General features: G+C 44.6%; 1 protein-coding gene and 2 pseudogenes across 1 annotated transcript; 1 reads left to right on the forward strand and 2 right to left on the reverse strand.

The window, feature by feature from the left end:
* Positions 1–19: 19 nt before the first annotated feature.
* Positions 20–1,647, reverse strand: LOC114689537 (annotated as a pseudogene).
* Positions 1,648–2,283: 636 nt separating this feature from the next.
* Tmed9 (transmembrane p24 trafficking protein 9) lies at positions 2,284–7,089 on the reverse strand. Its single transcript, XM_028863485.2, has 5 exons — positions 6,866–7,089; positions 6,610–6,710; positions 5,425–5,550; positions 4,502–4,648; positions 2,284–3,145 (listed from the first exon to the last, which is right to left on the reverse strand). Exons 1-5 carry the CDS (start codon positions 7,047–7,049, stop codon positions 2,996–2,998), a joined length of 708 nt encoding a protein of 235 aa, XP_028719318.1. The 5' UTR covers positions 7,050–7,089; the 3' UTR covers positions 2,284–2,995.
* Positions 7,090–15,355: 8,266 nt separating this feature from the next.
* On the forward strand, positions 15,356–15,862 carry LOC114689054 (annotated as a pseudogene).
* The last annotated feature ends 1,598 nt before the right edge of the window (positions 15,863–17,460 follow it).

Raw genomic sequence — 17,460 nt, forward strand, 5'->3', positions numbered from 1 at the left:
ATCTCCTTTCTTCCTATGGGACCCTGTGGGATCAGGGGTAAAAGTGGTCCCCAAGAATCTCTGCACTGGGAATAAAGGGGGTGGTTTCATGGGATGACTCCTGCAGGGCCTTGGTCCTAGTTACAAGTTTCAGAACTGTCTAGCATCTCAAGTACATTCCTAATATGAATGAGCCTCTGTGAGGTTGGAAAACAGGGTGCTATGTGAGTCCTCCTGGAAAGCATGGGCAGTTCCCATCACTTCTTCAAGGTCTTCCTAAATCACTCTTGGGCTGTGGCCAGTAGTTATCAATGGGCCCACTTATAGCTGAAACAGAAGGGTTCTGGATCCCTTGTTAGTCAAGTCTTTGTTAGCAGTGGTGTGGAGATGCTTATGAGCCCAGTGCCTCTTCCTGGAAGTTCATGGAGTAGGTGGCATGGACATCCTGATAGCTTGGTGGCTGGACAGGGCCTTTCCCGTAGGATGCTTGCTGTCTTCATTCACGAATAAGGGAGACAGTCAGTCATGTCACCACTCTCTTCAGCCTTGATGGCTTTGTCCAGTTTTTGTGACAGCTTCTGGAGATGATGGATTCCAGCCCCCACAGGCTCTAGGTCACTGTCAAGACTCACTGGGAGAGCAGAGAGGTTCTGTGGAGGAACAGGGGCTCCGGAGGGCAGCCTCTCTCCTTAGCCGCTGATGTCGATGGGCATGTAGACCCATCTGGCCAGAGAGGCGCGGATGTCCCCTGACTCTGGCATCCCCGTTGGCCCTGTACAGCCGAGTGTTCTGGCTCAGACTGGGTGGTGAGGACCCTCTGTCCTTCTGGACTCGTTTTTTCCTCACTTTCACCTGTGTTCTCATCAGCCACCTGGTGCCACTTTGGCAGGACTCCTGGATTCTCTGGGACATAGCACCCAAGGTGCTTTTGGCTGAGCGAGCTGAAGCCTGAAGATGCTGCTGCTCTGGCTCTGGGGTTTCCAGGAGTTTCCATGAGGGGCCAGTCCCGAGGTTGAGGCTGACGGCTCTCAGTGGCAGCCTCCTTTGGAACTGTCTGCACAGGGAGCCCAGGGGACCCGATTCCAGATGGCCCTCAGCAGACCCGGTCACCGCCTTCTCTAGATGTTCCTCCTTTAGGAGTGATTGTGCATGGAGGCCATCATGCCCTGCCACTGAGACGCCATGTACTTGGTCCAGTCTCCTCTGCCCGCTAGATCCTGAGACCTGAAGATCGACACCTGCTCTTCACCCACCACAGCAGATTTTTCCTACTGTGCTCTTTTATTCAGTCCTATGAACAGGCATTATTTCCGTTGTGAAGATGAGAGAACCAAGGTACAGGCCAATCAGGTGCTTTGTCAGCATAATCCTTTTTCACCCACAATCTGCATTCTCAATACTGCTTCAAAATAGATCTCCACTACTGGTGAGAAGTTAATTGTCTTTAACTCTTTCTTTCTCCTCTTACACCCTGACACAACACAACCCTCACCCACCCTGTTAGCAAGTCAGCTCTTGATGTGGCAGACCTTAAAGGCAGGGCTGACTTTCTGCGGAGACTAGTTAGGTAGGACCCGATGACAGATAGTGATGAGGGACCATGTGACCTGTTCCTCTAGTGTCAGATCTCAGTCTCTCAACTAAATTTTATATAAAAACCCAAATTAAATTTTGTTTTGTTTTGTTTTTCGAGACAGGGTTTCTCTGTGTAGCTTTGTGCCTTTTCTGGATCTCACTCTGTAGCCCAGGCTGGCCTCAAACTCACAGAGATCCACTTGGTTCTGCTTCCCAAGTGCTGGGATTAAAGGCATGCACCACCACCGCCGCCCAGCTAAAATTAACTCATTTTATATTACAGCATTCAATTATACGTCATGTTGATATTGAGTGTCCTTGATATTAATGTAAGAATGTGCTTTACATCCAGGTCTTCCTTTCAAAAATTCATAAAAACACCAGCAACCCTACAATTTGTTAATGGTTTTGACAAACCCATTACCACATGCTTGCTACAAGAAAATATGCAAAGGATGGAGAGCATGATGTTCACATGATGGAGACTGATCCTGGAATGTGAAGCCCTGTGCACACTGGAAGAGGTTCCTCTCTCTCTTATCTCAATTTATTTATTTTAATTGTTTTAATTTCTGGTTTTTCAAGACAGGATTTCTCTGTGTAGTCCTGGCTGTCCTGGAACTCATTCTGTAGACAAGGCAGGCCTTGAATTCAAAAGGCATGCACCACCACCCCGCAAGTCCATGTATTGTCATACCTGCTGAGAGTTAACTGTACACAGGACAAGTCTTTCTTTCTTTTTTTTTTAATTGGGAAACCAATGTAACAAACCCAAACTCATTGAAAATAAACTCAGTAACTAAGACTGCAGGCTCTGTCTCCAACCAGCACCAAAGTCTCTGCTTTGCGTGTTACCAGTTGCTCAAGCCCCAGAAAGGACAACTGTAAGAAACCCAAGCCAACCTCTGGGCTCCTTTCCTGCACTGCAACCCCTCCACCCCACCCTTAAATTGACACACATACACCTAGATCAGTAGGCTGGTTCTAAGCCAAAGGCAAGAAAAGCAAAGTTCCTGGAATAACAAGGAGTCACTGATATACCCTGACCTGTTCAAAATCCCATGTTAACAAAGGAAGACAATTTAAAAACCAGCTTGCTGGCCCACCCACTTCCCTCCCGAAACCTACCCCAGACAGCAGCCCACATCCCTGATGAGTAACACTGAGAATCTCAGACACCAAGGGCATCCCCAGCTCCTGAGTGATGACTGCAAAAGGTCCGGAGGTGGAGGTGGGAAGGGCTTGTCCCACCACCCGCTCAGCATTAGTTAGCCAAGTTGCTGCCCTCGGCTTGAGCCTGAGGAGTGAGGGCATGCTTGCAGTCCCTTTCCCCTTCAGAACATCTATGGCTGAAAACCAGTCCTCCTCCCAGAGAGGAACCAGCTCCAGGAGGTCCTTTTCCCACAGCCTGGAAGAAAATTGCCTGTGAGGCTTGGGACAGCTACACCAACTTCTTGGCTTCAAAAAAACTCTTGAGGTGTCGCATCTGCCAGACACCAATGGCCACAAGGATGAGCGTCTGCAGGATGGACCACCACAGTACTCGCTGGTTGGTGCTCTCACTGGTCTGTCGGAAGCGCTCCTCCCGCCACTGTGGGGAAATGAATGGCAAGTCTTAGTCCAGAACTGCTAGAACCACTGAGTTCCCAGCTTGCAAGGATGACCCAGGGCCACCCTCTCTGCCTACATTCCAGCCAGATGCCTGGGAACTACCTTCATCATCAACAGTCAGGTGACTGCCAGCAGACTAATGCACTTCTCCTAAGTCTGTCTGTACATCTGTCAGGTCCTCACTTGACCCTTCCTGATACCTAGAGAAGTAAGGGGATGGTGACAACCCCAAGGGACAGAGGTGTCCTGGAGTGCTTAGTGTGGATTTCCATCTAGGTCTCTTAAGCTGCTCCTTCAAGATCATCTGTGTCATATATTCAGACTGCAAAGTGGTGGGCTGGATATGTTTTGTTTGATTCACACAGTAGGTTTTCTTTTTTCCCCCAGAGCTGAGGACTGAACCCAGGGCCTTGTGCTTGCTAGGCAAGCGCTCTACCACTGAGCTAAACTGAGATGGCCTCAAATTCCCATTCCAGCCTCTGCCTCTGGAATGCTGAGATTAAAGGTGTGTGCCATTATGCCTATCACCACTTGAAAATTAGGAAAACTTCACATAAAAACCTGGATCTTCGCCTTTAATCGCAGCACCTCGGAGGCAGAGGCAGGAGGATCTCTGAGTTCGAGGCCAGCCTGATCTACAGATGGAGTTCCAGGACAGCCAGAGCTACACTGAGAAACTTTGTCTGGAAAAATCAACAATCGAAACAAACAAACAAAATCCCTGGACCTTTAGCTCTTATTGGTGTGGGGTGGGGATGCTAAAAACTCAGGTCTGCATTTTCTGCAAGGAGGCCCTGGAAGCCACTCTGCAATTCTCCCTGTGTAGATGGGCCGCTGCTCTACAACTCCTTAAGGAAACAGTCATTCATGGTACCTGTCTGGTACCTAGTCACAAATTTAGAGGCTCTTGGTTCTGGCAGCACCTAGAACCTTTAAAACAGCACCTAAGGTGCTGGTATTAATTGCCATGCTGTTCTTCTGTGAATGTGATTTAGTGTGATGTCAGGCTTTTTTTTTTTTTTTTTTTTTTTTTTTTTGGTTTTTCGAAACAAGGTTTCTCTGTAGTTTTGGTACCTGTCCTGGATCTCACTCTGTAGACCAGGCTGGCCTTGAACTCAGAGATCTGCCTGGCTCTGCCTCCCGAGTGCTGGGATTAAAGGTGTGCGCCTTTAATCCCAGCTCATCCTGTGGCCACCACTGCCTGGCTCACTTACAAGGCCTCTGTAACACCGACTCACACTCTAGACCTGCACTCTGGCCGAGGTAAGTGCCCTGGGGTCCCCTGGCTGAGCCAGCAGGCAGCTCCTGGGAAGCCTCCGTCCCTGCCCTCCCTCACCCGCTGGTAGTTCTGCTCCTTTTGGATCTGCTCCACTTGCTCCACCAGCTGCCGCACTCGCAGCTGCAGCTCGCTCAGCTTGTCTTTGGCGGCAATTTCTGCATAGTCGTTGGCATGTTCGCCCACTTGGATGTCAAGGTGAACTCTCTGGGGATGAAAAGTCGAGACAACAGAGTCGGGCAGCCCTGCTGCCTCTGAATGTCTGACTGGCAGCTGACCCCTCTGCTTCCCTTCATGTCTTCATTTAGCTCACACACCGAGACCCCACTCAGTGCCACATTTGGGCTCAAGAGCTGACCAATGCTCATACCATTTGTTCTCTGGAACTGTGGCTTCTGCAGAGCAGAAGTACTTCAAAAAGCAAAAACACAGATTTAAAAAATACATGCATTTGTACCAAGTATGGAGACTTTTTTGGTTGTTCTCTAAATCAATTCAGTATGAGATATAGATATATATCACTAACATTGCATTAGGAATTAGAAGTGATCTAGAGATGATAAAGTATATGACCGTATATGTATGCACAGTATTAAAATACACTATTAGGGCCCTAAGGAGTGGTTATACAGATTGATCAGCCACTATATCCTGTATGTCTACCAGAAATCCAATGGCTTTAAAAGACACAGAATCTGGGCTGCAGAGATAGCTCAGCGGTTAAGAGCACTGGCTGTTCTTCCAGAGGACCTGAGTTCAATTCCCAGCAACCACATGGTGGCTCACAACCATCTGTAATGAGATCTGGTGCCCTCTTCTGGCCTGAAGGGACACATGCAGGCAGAACACTGTGTATGTAATAAATAAATAAATCTTTAAAAAAAAAGACACAGAATCCAATACCCCTCACACTCACAGTACCAACCGTCCTTTGATCACGGTATCCTGGCTGAAAGCCTTTAGTCCCACATGGATCCACTTACCAGCATGCCTCCAGCAAAGAGGGAGAACTTGGTAGAATTTGAGTGAAGACAGATCTGGTGCTCACCAGGGGTATGGGAGGTGAATGTGAATCTTCCCTCAGAGCCATACTGCCGGGCCAGGATGACCTGGAGACAGGGGAGAACTTTCAGTCAGTGATGCTGTAGGGAGGCTGGAAATAAAATGGCAATAAAGGGTCTAAGTACCACAAAAGATAGTAAGAAGAGCCTTGGCCACTTTGCAACACTAAAAGATCCCAAGTTACTCAGCAGCAGTTGCCAGCAGGGTTGAAGCATCCAATATCAGGCTAACAAGTGACTACTCCCAGGAAGGACTTCCCTTATTCATTCTTAGCAGTTGGATGCTCATGTTGCTGTTTTGGAGACAGAATCTCATTATGTATCCCTGGCTGGCCTAGGAGTAGATGGCCGGCCTGCCTCTGCCTCCCAGGGACTGGGATTAAATCCATGCTGCACCACACCCACCTTGTTGCAAGATTTTTTTCCTTATGTGTATGAGTGTCTTGCCTGCACGTATATATAATATGTGCTCCATGTGCATGCCTCTGAGTGGTCGTGAGCATGAACTCAGGTTCTGTGCAAGAACAGCAAATGCTTTTTTTTTTTTTTTTATCTTTCAAGACAGGGTTTCTCTGTGTATCCCTGCCTGTCCTGGAACTCACAGTCACAGAGATCCACCTGCCTCTGCCTCCCGAGTGCTGGGATTATAGGCCTGCGCCACCACTGCCTGGCCACAGCAAATGCTTTTAACTGACGCTGAGACATCTCTCCAGGCCCTTGATGAAACCAAACTATTTTTTCATTTTTAAAACATTATTTGTCAAAATTAAAAGGTACTCCTTTTTGGAAGGTGCTCTGTTTTATGAAATTCTGGCTTTAATAACAGCTTTAGTATTAGCAACTTTTTGATATCCATCACTACAATTAATCCACATATCACTAGTATAAAATAAGTGAACTTCCATTTCACAAGCTGGTTCAAGGCCAGTAACTGACTTGGAAACACGCAGCAGTCACTGAGAAGTTGAGAACAGCCACCTGTCCAGCAAATGCGGCCCAAGCTCCTAATGAAAATCTGGCATCTTCCCACATCACCGTCTTTCTCACTCAACCAGATACGGAAACTAACAAACTACCCCGGAGCTTGCTCGACGCAGGGCAGCTCACCTTGTCCTCGGGGTCTTTTACCTCCACGAACATGCCAAGCCCAGGGGTGGCTGGCTGGTACTCCTCCCGCTGTTTGTCATACAGCTGTGTCCGGTAATTTCCTGGAGACAGGCGAAAAAGGGAAGATGAGAAGAGCTCGATGCGGCACCGGGTCGGCGGCCGACAGGACAGGGCCAGGCCAGCTACCCAGGACGGTTCGCTTCCCCCAGCCCCAAGACCACTGACTTGTCCCAAACGCTCCCTTTCGCCCCCGCACCGATGACCATGGTCTCGTCCGGAATTTCCTCAATAAAGCACTTCTTCTCGGTCTCCCCAATATGGAAATAGAGCGCGCCTCCGCGGGCTGCAAACCACAACAGTAGCAGGAAGGCCCGCATCCCTCTTCCTAGCAAGAGTCCGGGTGGGGTCCCAACAACCCGCACGCCTCGCTCGGCAGCCATCTTGCCCCACCTGCCTGCGCAGGCGCAGGCGGCCAAGCCACGTAGCCCAGCGAAGGCCACCGCGGTGCCTGCCGGGACTGCGAGTTCCACCGCCTGGACTACAAGTCCCTAGATACTCCGCGCCTCCGCGCGGCAGTACCTGATTGGGGCCAGTTTCTACAGGATTCCTATTGGCGTATACAAAAAGGAAGGCTTTCCTTTGATTTTGCTAAATAGCGAGATGACTGATAATGGTTGTCACACTTTGATATACTATGAAACTGAGGCAGGGTTCTGAGGTTGCAGAACGAACATAAGCAGAGGAAAGATTCGAACCAGTAGTAATACAACTCTCCCTCTTCCCCACCCTCTCTCCCTCTTCCCATCCCTCATTACTTTTGTTTATTTTGAGACAGGTTCTTGCTGTGTAGCTCTGCCCAACCTGGAACTTACGATGCAAACCCCTCTGGTCTTAAATTTGAGGTGGTCTTCCTGTCTCTGCCTCCCAAGTGCTGGGATTTAAGCATGCAACACTGTGTTCAGCCATCCTACTCTCCTTTGGTTATTATCTGCAGGGTCTACACTTTTCCACTAGTATCTTTTAAATTTATTTATATCCTTGTATCAAAAACGAACCTCTTGGGGCTGGAGAGATGACTCAGCGGCTAAGAACACTGACTGCTTTTCCAGAGGTCCTGAGTTCAATCCCATCAACCAGATGGTGGCTCACAACCATCTATAATGAGATCTGGCACCCTCTTCTGGCCTGCAGATATACATGCAAACAGAATACTGTATACGTAATAAATAAATAATTTTTTAAATGAACCTCTTATGGACAACATATAATTAAATCATGCCTCTAAAAAGTCATTCTGCCTATTTCTACCTTTTAATTGTAGTTTATACTACTTATTTAATTTAACCATTGACAGGATTTATAGCTAGCATTTTGTTACTTGTTTCTGTATGTCTTGTGTTTATTGCTCAGCAATGCAATACTTTCATACTTTGTAGCATCTTTTCTTTCCTTTTCTTTTTTTTCTTTTTGAGACAAAGTCTGACTATGTAACCCTGGCTGGCCTGGAACTTGATGTGTAGACCAAGCTGGCCTTGAACTCAGAAATCTGTCTACCTCTCCCTAGTGCTGGGACTGAATTAAGCTCTTCATGATTGTAGGGCTCATAAAGGATACAAATCCCTCTGTAGGCCTGAGATTGATGGAGAAAAGGAAAGCAGGGAAGCCCACAAGGCAAAAAGAAAGGTTCCACGTTGTAGCTCAGACAAGAGTGAATGAAAATTTACTAAACAAGCTGATTGATAAAGCAGAGAGATTCCATGGAGCAGGAGATCGAGAGGGCACCATAGGAAGGCTGTTGGGGAAAAACTGCAGAAAAGCTAGATCTGATCCCCCTTGGATGCAGGAGGGCAAAAGACCTAGGTCCACAATGCCATTGGAGATCTCCCCGATGAAGCATTTGTACAAACTGGGGGCCTCAAACAATTCCCTCTATAATCCATGAGAAGCAGCAGCTGCAATAGCAGCAGGGCAGGGCTAGTCTGCATCGGAGCTCAGTCCTGCCGTCACCCAATCTGCCAGCCTCATGCCCCATGCTTCCTGTCCTGTGGCCCCATCAGTAGCAGCTGCCTCCTCAGGGGCAGCTGTGTGAGTACAGCTGCTCATTCTACTTCAGAAATGCTTTCTCAGCCCCACCTTGGGTAACTAAAAAATCCGGTGAGGCAAAAGTTGTTTGGACTTCTTGCTAATGCAGTGAGAGCTTCAGCAGGGAAAGGGCTGTCCTATACAGTTTGTTTGGCAACTGTCCCAGACAGAGATGGGGAGCAAGCTTATGATCTGAACCTGAACATGGAGGATCCTAGCTTTTGGGGTGGGTGGGGGGAGAATGTGCTAAAGAACTGCAGAAATAGAAAGGGTGTCCTGACATTGATAAGAGGGGTGGGGTTCAGCCAAGCACTGAAGCATGGTTAAATCCCTGAAATTAAGGGAGGGAAAGTTCTATTTAGACAATGAGATTTGGGAGGTCAAGGAAGCTGGAGAAGGAACATGGAAACATGGGGGAAGTAAGCTGGGCTGAGTCACCAAGTGGTCACCAGGAGCCAGGTCCTCTTGCATAGAGGAAGAAATCCCTTCATTTAGAGATCCAAAAGCAGCTGTTATGGGTGATCCTAGAGGGTGTAAGAAGGGGGTGGGAATGTAGTTGGAATAGACAATGAAATTTGTATTATATAAGACTGTAGCATGGTGGCACCCACCTTTAAGACCACCACTAGAGAGTCTGAGGCCAGCCAGGTCTATGCAGTTAAGTTCTAGGCCATCCAGTGAGGCTCTGTCTCAAAAATAAATAAATAAAAGAATTGGAAGTAGGCTTTGAAATGTACATGTGCCCATCATTGTAGGGGCTTTACAATAGTCCACCATGAAATGCTCTAAGTGCTTGCTACAGTTTGCATCTGAAATGCGCTCACAAGCTCATTTGTTTGAACACTTGGCCTGCACCTGGTGGCACAATCTGTAAAAGTTGTGGCACTTTGGGGACGATGGCTTAGCAGAAGTAGAGCTCAAGTGCAGGCCTTGAAAGTAATGTTTGTGGTCTTTGCTTTTGTGACAGTCCAAGTTTTGTACTTGCTGATCTGCTTACACTCCTGCCTCTTTGATTGGAAATGCTCCAGTTGCCATGCCTTCCTTGTCTCGATGGACCATATTCTATGGAGCTGTGACCCCAAATAAGCCTCTCTCCCATTAAGTTGCTTTGTTGGTCACAGAGATGTAAAAGTAACTAAGTGTTGCAGTAATCTAGCAGTGCCACTGTATCAAGGGTAAACAAGAGAATAGTAGTTTTCTAGAAGTACTGGCACCTTGAAGAAATCTCGGGTGGCTGGGCGGTGGTGGTGGCGCACGCCTTTAATCCCAGCACTCGGGAGGCAGAGCCAGGTGGATCTCTGTGAGTTCAAGGCCAGCCTGGGCTACCAAGTGAGTCCCAGGAAAGGTGCAAAGCTACACAGAGAAACCCTGTCTCAAAAAACAAAAAACAAAAAAAAAAAAAAAAAAAAAAAAAAAAAGAAAGAAAGAAAAGAAAAAACAAATCTTGGGTGGAAATCATGATTGTTTTCTGTGATTTATAGAGTTGTTTTCTAAGGGAGCTTGACAGTCTTTGCATGACTTTGGTCACAAGACACTTCTGGCACACCTGAAGCTCTTGGGTTATTGGGTACTGCAAACAATACATAATAAAGATTAAAGTGGCAGGGATGTTATACTTTCCTTAAGAAAACATATAGATTAGATCAGAGACATATGAGGAACTTATTTACTCAGAAAACAACTTTGTGCAACAACCATTGTCAGTGGCCCTGTCAGAGGAGCAGCAGGTGGCAATTGAGCTTCAGATCAGCCCAACAGACTGCAAGGCACTGATGGGGAATCTGGGATAGGGAAGGCCCCAAGGGCTTGGGCTCCAGAATACCTCTTGCTCCTGCTGTCCCTTTACATGTTTGCTGCTGCCATTTTTCTCTGATATCTGGCATGGTATGAATGGGTGTGTGTGTGGGTCCCCACTGCCTTTGATGTAGTGTGATTATTTCATGGAAATGTCCCATTCTACCGGGCATAATTTACCTTATTATGAAGATGATTTCTTCTTAAGCAATACTGTTTAACTGAAAGAATGATTTCATACAATGATAGAATTTTGATGATTAAGGATTTTTAACAAATGTAGTAAGAGATTATGATAGAGGTTAGTTTAGTAGAAACATTAATATAGGTAAAATATATGTATTAAAAATAAATATATAGTGTTGCCCCCACCACTAATAAAGCAGGGGCTGCATAGAGTATAAAATAGGAACAAGGAAGTATCACACAGCTAGAACACATGAGTTTCTATTGAGGAGCTGAATAGACTGTGGCTTAGGTTAATGATTAATAAAAACAATCGAGTCCCAGGAGTCAGGCTATGTCAAGTTCTTTTAATCTTTTGTTGTTGTTTGTTTGTTTGTTTGTTGTTCGAGACAGGGTTTCTCTGCGTAGCTTTGGAGCCTGTCCTGGAACTTGCTCAGTAGACCAGGCTAGCCATGAATTCACAGAGATCTACCTGCCTCTGCCTCCTGAGTGCTGGGATTAAAGGCATGTGCCACCACCGCCCAGCTAAATTCTTTTAATCTTAATGTTGGGAAATATATTCACAGGTTTCAGTGTGCATCATAGCTAAAACAAAGCTTTAAACAATTGACTTCATGTAACTAGAAGACACAGAATTGGATGGTTAGTTAACATAATTTGACAGAACTCTAAAATGTAGAAAGTAAAACAAGTAACCTGTTTTTCTGGCCATTATAAAAAATACTGCCTATATAAACAGTTATGACTGAAGGGTCCTGATGTGTGAGAACTGTAAAAGAAGAATGTTTAATTGAATGTGGGTTTCTAAGGAAATGCATAAGAATGTGGATAAGAAATATAATAGGGCTGACATGTTCCAGAAAAATATGTTTTTACGGTGATTATGTAGTAACTGTAACTTTCGGTTATGGCAAAAATCCTTCTCTTGTAATGGAGTTGGTATGGGGAATATAAAAAGGGTGTCTGAAAAATAAAAGAGAAGAAGTTTTTATCCCTCAGAAAAGAAGTTTGTTTTTCTCCCCAACTAAGCATCTTGTTCCCAGTCTCTCTGACCTACAGAAGGCTGGACCTTCAGCAAATAAATAAGCCTTTGTATGGCTATTCGAGGTTCAGTCCATCAGAGGTTGGACCTTCCTGCTGCCACACAGGCCTAAAAAATTCATCTTGGAGTGACCTCTTTCTTCTACTGACTGACGAAGAGACTGAACAGCTAAGACAGTGCCGATAAGACGAGCAGCTGAAGGGGCTGCAGAGGCGGCTCAGTGTTAGGGGACTTCCTGCTCCTACAGAGGACCCAACGTCAATTCCCAGCACCTATGTGGTTCTCAACCAACTGTAACTCCAGTTCCAGGCAATCTGGTGCCTTCTGACCACTAGGCATGCACATGGTTCACATACACACATACAAGCAAGACATCCAAACACAGAAAATATGTCCAAGGACATATTTTTTCCAAAACAGTTTATTTGTGTTGCCCTGGATGTTCTAGAACTATCTCTATAGACCAGGCTGGTCTCGAACTCACAGAGATGTACTTGCCTCTGCCTCCTAAGTGCTGGGATTAAAGGCATGCGCCACCACCACCCAGCCAAACCACAATTTTTAAATAAAATAAATGTCTAAATGTGGGATGATTCATTGCTTGAGGGCCTCTCAGCCAAACCAGTAAAAAAGATACTTTCTGAGAGCCAACCCGGGTCTGCCTAAGGACCTTAGCAACAGCAGCTGAGACATGATCCGGAGATGACCTGGACCAATGAGGCAGCCATGTCACACCAGCACACCAGCAGATGCATATTCATCACGTCCCTGTCCCCCGTGTCTGCGGCCGCCTCCCCCCCCCCACGCCAACTGGGAGGGTATACAAGGTTTGCCTCTTCCAGGATAAACTGAGCTTGTTTCTACATTCTCCCAGAGTCTGTGTGGTTTGACTCTGTGACTACTTGGCCCCCTCCCCCAAAGGGAACAACAGAACCGAACCCTGCAACATCTAAACATAAGGGGATTTCTATGCATGCTGAAACATTAAAAGAATATTAAAGGAAGCTTTTGCACATGTTACAGTACAAATGAACCTTGAGAACACAGTGCTGAGTAAAAGAAAGCAATCACGCTGGGCTATGGTGGAGAATGACTTTAATCTCAGCACTTGAGAGACAGAGGCAGGTGGATCTCTGTGAGTTCAAGGCTAGCCTTGTCTACAGAGCAAGTTCCAGGACAGCCAGGAATACACACAGAGAAATACTGTCTTGAAAAACCAAAAAAAAAAAAAAAAAAAAAAAAAAAAAAAAAAGCAATCAAAAAAAAAGACATATGCTATATGCATATTCATATACTTATACTATTTGCATATATATATTATATGCAAAATATCTAGAGCCAGGGCTCAAGGAAGAGGGGAGATGTTCCCAGGTGTAAGTGTGGAATGGCAAGAGTTCTGGAAATGTGTTGTACAAATGTGGATGTATTTAATACCATTGAAATATATACTATACACTATAAGGTTGATATAGTGAATTCTATGTCTATTTTACTAGTCTTTTTTTTAAAGATATATTTATTTATTATGTATATAGTGTTATGCCTACATGCCAGAAGAGGGCACCAGATCAAATTACAAATGGTTCTGAGCCACCATGTGGTTGCTGGGAATTGAACTCAGGACACCAGATCAAATTACAAATGGTTCTGAGTCACCATGTGGTTGCTGGGAATTGAACTCAGGACTTCTGGAAGAACAGCCAGTGTTCTTAACCTGTGAACCATCTCTCTAGCCCTTTACTAGTCATTTTTAAATATTAAGAGAAAGGAAGGAAAAAAGAAAGGAAGGAAGAAAGGAAGGAAGACTGGGTGATACAACAGGATAGGCACTTGGGGAAAAAAAACCTCAAAATCTTGAAGCACACAGTACCCTAGGAAGAGCAAAAGACTCAATCTCACAGTATAAACTTGAATTCACAATACAGATTCAAATGCCAACATAATGCTTTCCACTTCCCCAAATTCTCCTCCTTGTCCTGCCTATACTTCCTCCTGCCTGGCTACTGACCAATCAGTGTTTTATTTATTAACCAATTAGAGCAACACATTTGACATACAGAACATCCCACAGCACTTTGGCAATGTTCACTTTATGCCCATAAAGAGAAAATTTCAGCATCAGTACAAGGTACTACAATTTCTGCTGGGTCTATTCCTGCTAATTGACAAACTCTCAATTTCCCTTTTGGAATGAACTAAGAAACCTTTTTTACATAGATCTTTAGTTTTTTTACTCTGTTATATATGGTAAAAATATTCATTCTAGGGGTTAGAGATTTAGCTCAGTGGTAGAGCGCTTGCCTAGCAAGTGCAAGGCCTTGGGTTCAGTCCTCAGCTCCAGAAAAAAAAATTCATTCTAAAATATTAACTTCTCTCTGCATTAAAATTCCTGTAGAGGAATGTGTAGAAGGTAAAAATAACCAGAATGTAATCAAACTCTGGATCCAAATGATCCATATGTGCATCCTATAATTCCTTTTCTACCAAAGCTTCTCTCAGCTTCAACTACTTAAGTCCTTGTCACCTTGTAAGGTTTGAAACAAATTATTCAGTTCTTGAGTTGTTAATGCAATTGTGGGCCATAGCCAGCTAATGTCTTCCATCAATTTTTGAAAGTCATTAAGATTCCATAATTGATCTCTCCTGATTTTAACCTTTTGGGGTTGAATTTTTTGTTGTTATTGGTTTGGTTTCTCTGTGAACCAGTCCTGGCTTTCCTTGAACTCACTCTGTAGACCAGGCTGGCCTCTGCCTCCTGAGTGCTGGGATTAAAGACATGCACCACCACTGCCCTGTAGTGGGTAGTCATTCCAGCTTTGATCTGGAAATTCCAACCCCCATTGAGGCTTTGGCAACTGTCACGCCTACAAGGTGGGGCCAAGGGAGGCACCAAGAGACCCGAGATCTGGATGAGCAAGCACTCTCTGTGTTCCTGGACCCTAGAAGGTGGAGGTTGACTGAGCAGAGCTCCAGAGAACACCGCTGGACTTCAAAACACCTTCCCCAGACCCCACAACCTACCTTTCCCTTTTTTTCTAAGTTACCCACTAAATAAATCTTCCTTTTAACTACGTGGAGTGGCCATAATAATTTCACCAATACTGCCCGGTTTAAAGGATTTTGTATATTGATTCAAATTTAAGGAAATTTTTGTTATAACCCAATGTGTATATGTTTTTACTCTTTTTTTTTTTTTTTTGGTTTTTCGAGACAGGGTTTCTCTGTGTAGCTTTGCGCCTTTCCTGGAAATGTTTTTACTCTTGTTTAAAGGATTTTGTATATTAATATACATTTAATGTAATTTTTGTTATAAAATACTGTTTATATGTTCCTACTCTTGTTTAAAGAACTTTTGTATATTAATACAATTTTTTTGTTTGTTTTTTTGAGACAAGGTTCCTCTGTGTAGCTTTTGGGGCCTGTCCTGGAACTCACTGTGTAGACCAGGCTGGCCTCAAACTCAGAGATCCACCTGCCTCTGCCTCCCAAGTGCTGGGATTAAAGGCATGCACCACTTTGGCCTATTGATACAAATTTAAGATTGTTTTGTTACAACATATTGTATATATGATTCTACTCTTGTCTAAGATATTGTACCTATGTAGGTCATTTAAAATATGAGGTAACTTGTTCTCTCTTTGGTGCCAGACCTCCACCATGATGGGTTGCATGCATGCTTCCGGGAAGGGCCTGTCCCAGTCAGCGCTGCCCTACCACGCGTCACCACGTGGCTGAAGCTGATGTCTGATGACATGAAGGAACAAATTTACAAAATGGCCAAGAAAGGCTTGACTCCCTCCCAAACAGGTGTGATCCTGAATGACTCTCATGGTGTGGCACAGGTCCGTTTTGTGACTGGTAATAAAATTCTGAGAATCCTTAAGTCGAAAGTCCTTGCCCCTGACCTCCCTGAGGATCTGTACCATTTGATTAAGAAAGCGGTGGCTGTCTGAAAGCATCTTGAGAGGAACAGAAAGGATAAGGATGCTAAATTCTGCCTGATTCTGATAGAGAGCAGAATTCACCAGCTGGCTCGTTACTATAAGATTAAGTGGGTCCTCCCACCCAATTGGAAATATAAGTCATCCACAGCCTCTGCTCTAGTGGCATAAATTCTTGTGTACACAGCAATAAAATCACTTTGAATAAAATAAATAAATAAATGAATAAATAAAATATGAGGTAAAATTCTAGTTTTTGAAAGCTATTATTATAAACTATTAAGGATATTCAAGAAACATAGGTTAGTAGTTATCTACAACAACCAAATTTGTAGATATGTTAGGCATGTTTTTAGATCATATAGGGATATATTTTAGATAGATAAATGGTCTTCAAACACTTCAAAGACATATAGAATACAGCATTTAATGTGTTTTGTTAATATAAAGTTTTTCATGACAATGAGACACATCTGCTCCTGGCAGCACAATTTCACTTCATAAAAGGATGGTGGGCATTGAAGAAGCTCCTTAGGGAGTTTGCTTTCATTGTGGCAAGGTTAGCTACTGGGAAAAGAAACTGCTCTGGCCATTGACTGCTGACAATGTGATGTGCAGACCGGACATGCAGGACACACAGGAAAAAAAGACTGTTGAACTTTGCCAAACAAGTCAGGACAGTCCTTCAAAATTCCTGCTTCAGCCAGGCAGTGGTGGCGCATGCCTTTAATCCCAGCACTCAGGAGGCAGAGGCAAGCAGATCTCTGTGAGTTTGAGGCCTGCCTGGGCTACAGAATAAGTTCCAGGAATGGCTCCAAAGCTACACAGAGAAACCCTGTCTCAATCCCCCACCCCCACCCAAAAAATTCCTGCTTCAAAGAAGAGTCTGCCAGATACTCTGCGGGACATAGAGGAATGTGACTGACGAACTTTGCTAATACAAGGCAGTATAGTCCTTGAAATTTACTGCTTCACTGAAAAGTCTGACAGATATTTTAGACCTGTAGACTAAAGATGGATGCTCCAACCTTTCAGAGGACCTCTGGGCAACTGTTCAGACAGCAAGATGTCTCTGTTGTTAGGTAACATTATATCCTTCTGGAGGTCTTTGATGGAGTTATAGTTGCAGTTTTCCTTAGTTATGATAGAAAGTAAATTAGGTGTAAAACTTTTAATTCACTAAGAATTATTTTCTCTGAATATGCTAAATACAAATGGTCTGAATATTGTAAATATAATTCTTACTTGATAATTGTTTTTGTTGTTTATAGTTTACTATGTTAAAGTTAAATCTTTTTATTTAGACAAAAAGGAGGAAATGTAGAATATTATTTTAAGATGTGCTACATTTTTTAATGATGTGGAACATTTGTTTCATGATGGAAAGATGTGTTGCATTTGTTTAACTCTGTGAAGCTGTGTTACTTTGCCTGTGTAAAACACCTAATGTTTCAATAAAGAGCTGAATGGCCAATAGCAAGGCAGGAGAAAGGATAGGCAGGGCTGGCAGGCAGAGAGAATAAATAGAAGGAGAAATCTGGGAGAGGAAAGATCAAGGAATAAGAGAGGAAGGAGGAGGACTTCAGGGGCCAGCCACTGAGCCACCCAGCCACCCAGCTATACAGCCAGACATGAAGAAAGAAGGAAAGAAAAAGCCGGGTGGCAGTGGCACACACCTTTAATCCCAGCACTCGGAAAGCAGAGCCAGGCCTGATTCTGTGAGTTCGAGGCCAGCCTGTTCTACAGAGAGAGCTCTAGGATAGGTACCAAAACTACATGTTGTAACTCTGTCTTGAAGAAAAAAAA

Source organism: Peromyscus leucopus, chromosome 5 (assembly GCF_004664715.2).
Source record: "Peromyscus leucopus breed LL Stock chromosome 5, UCI_PerLeu_2.1, whole genome shotgun sequence".
Taxonomy (NCBI): Eukaryota; Metazoa; Chordata; class Mammalia; order Rodentia; family Cricetidae; genus Peromyscus; species Peromyscus leucopus.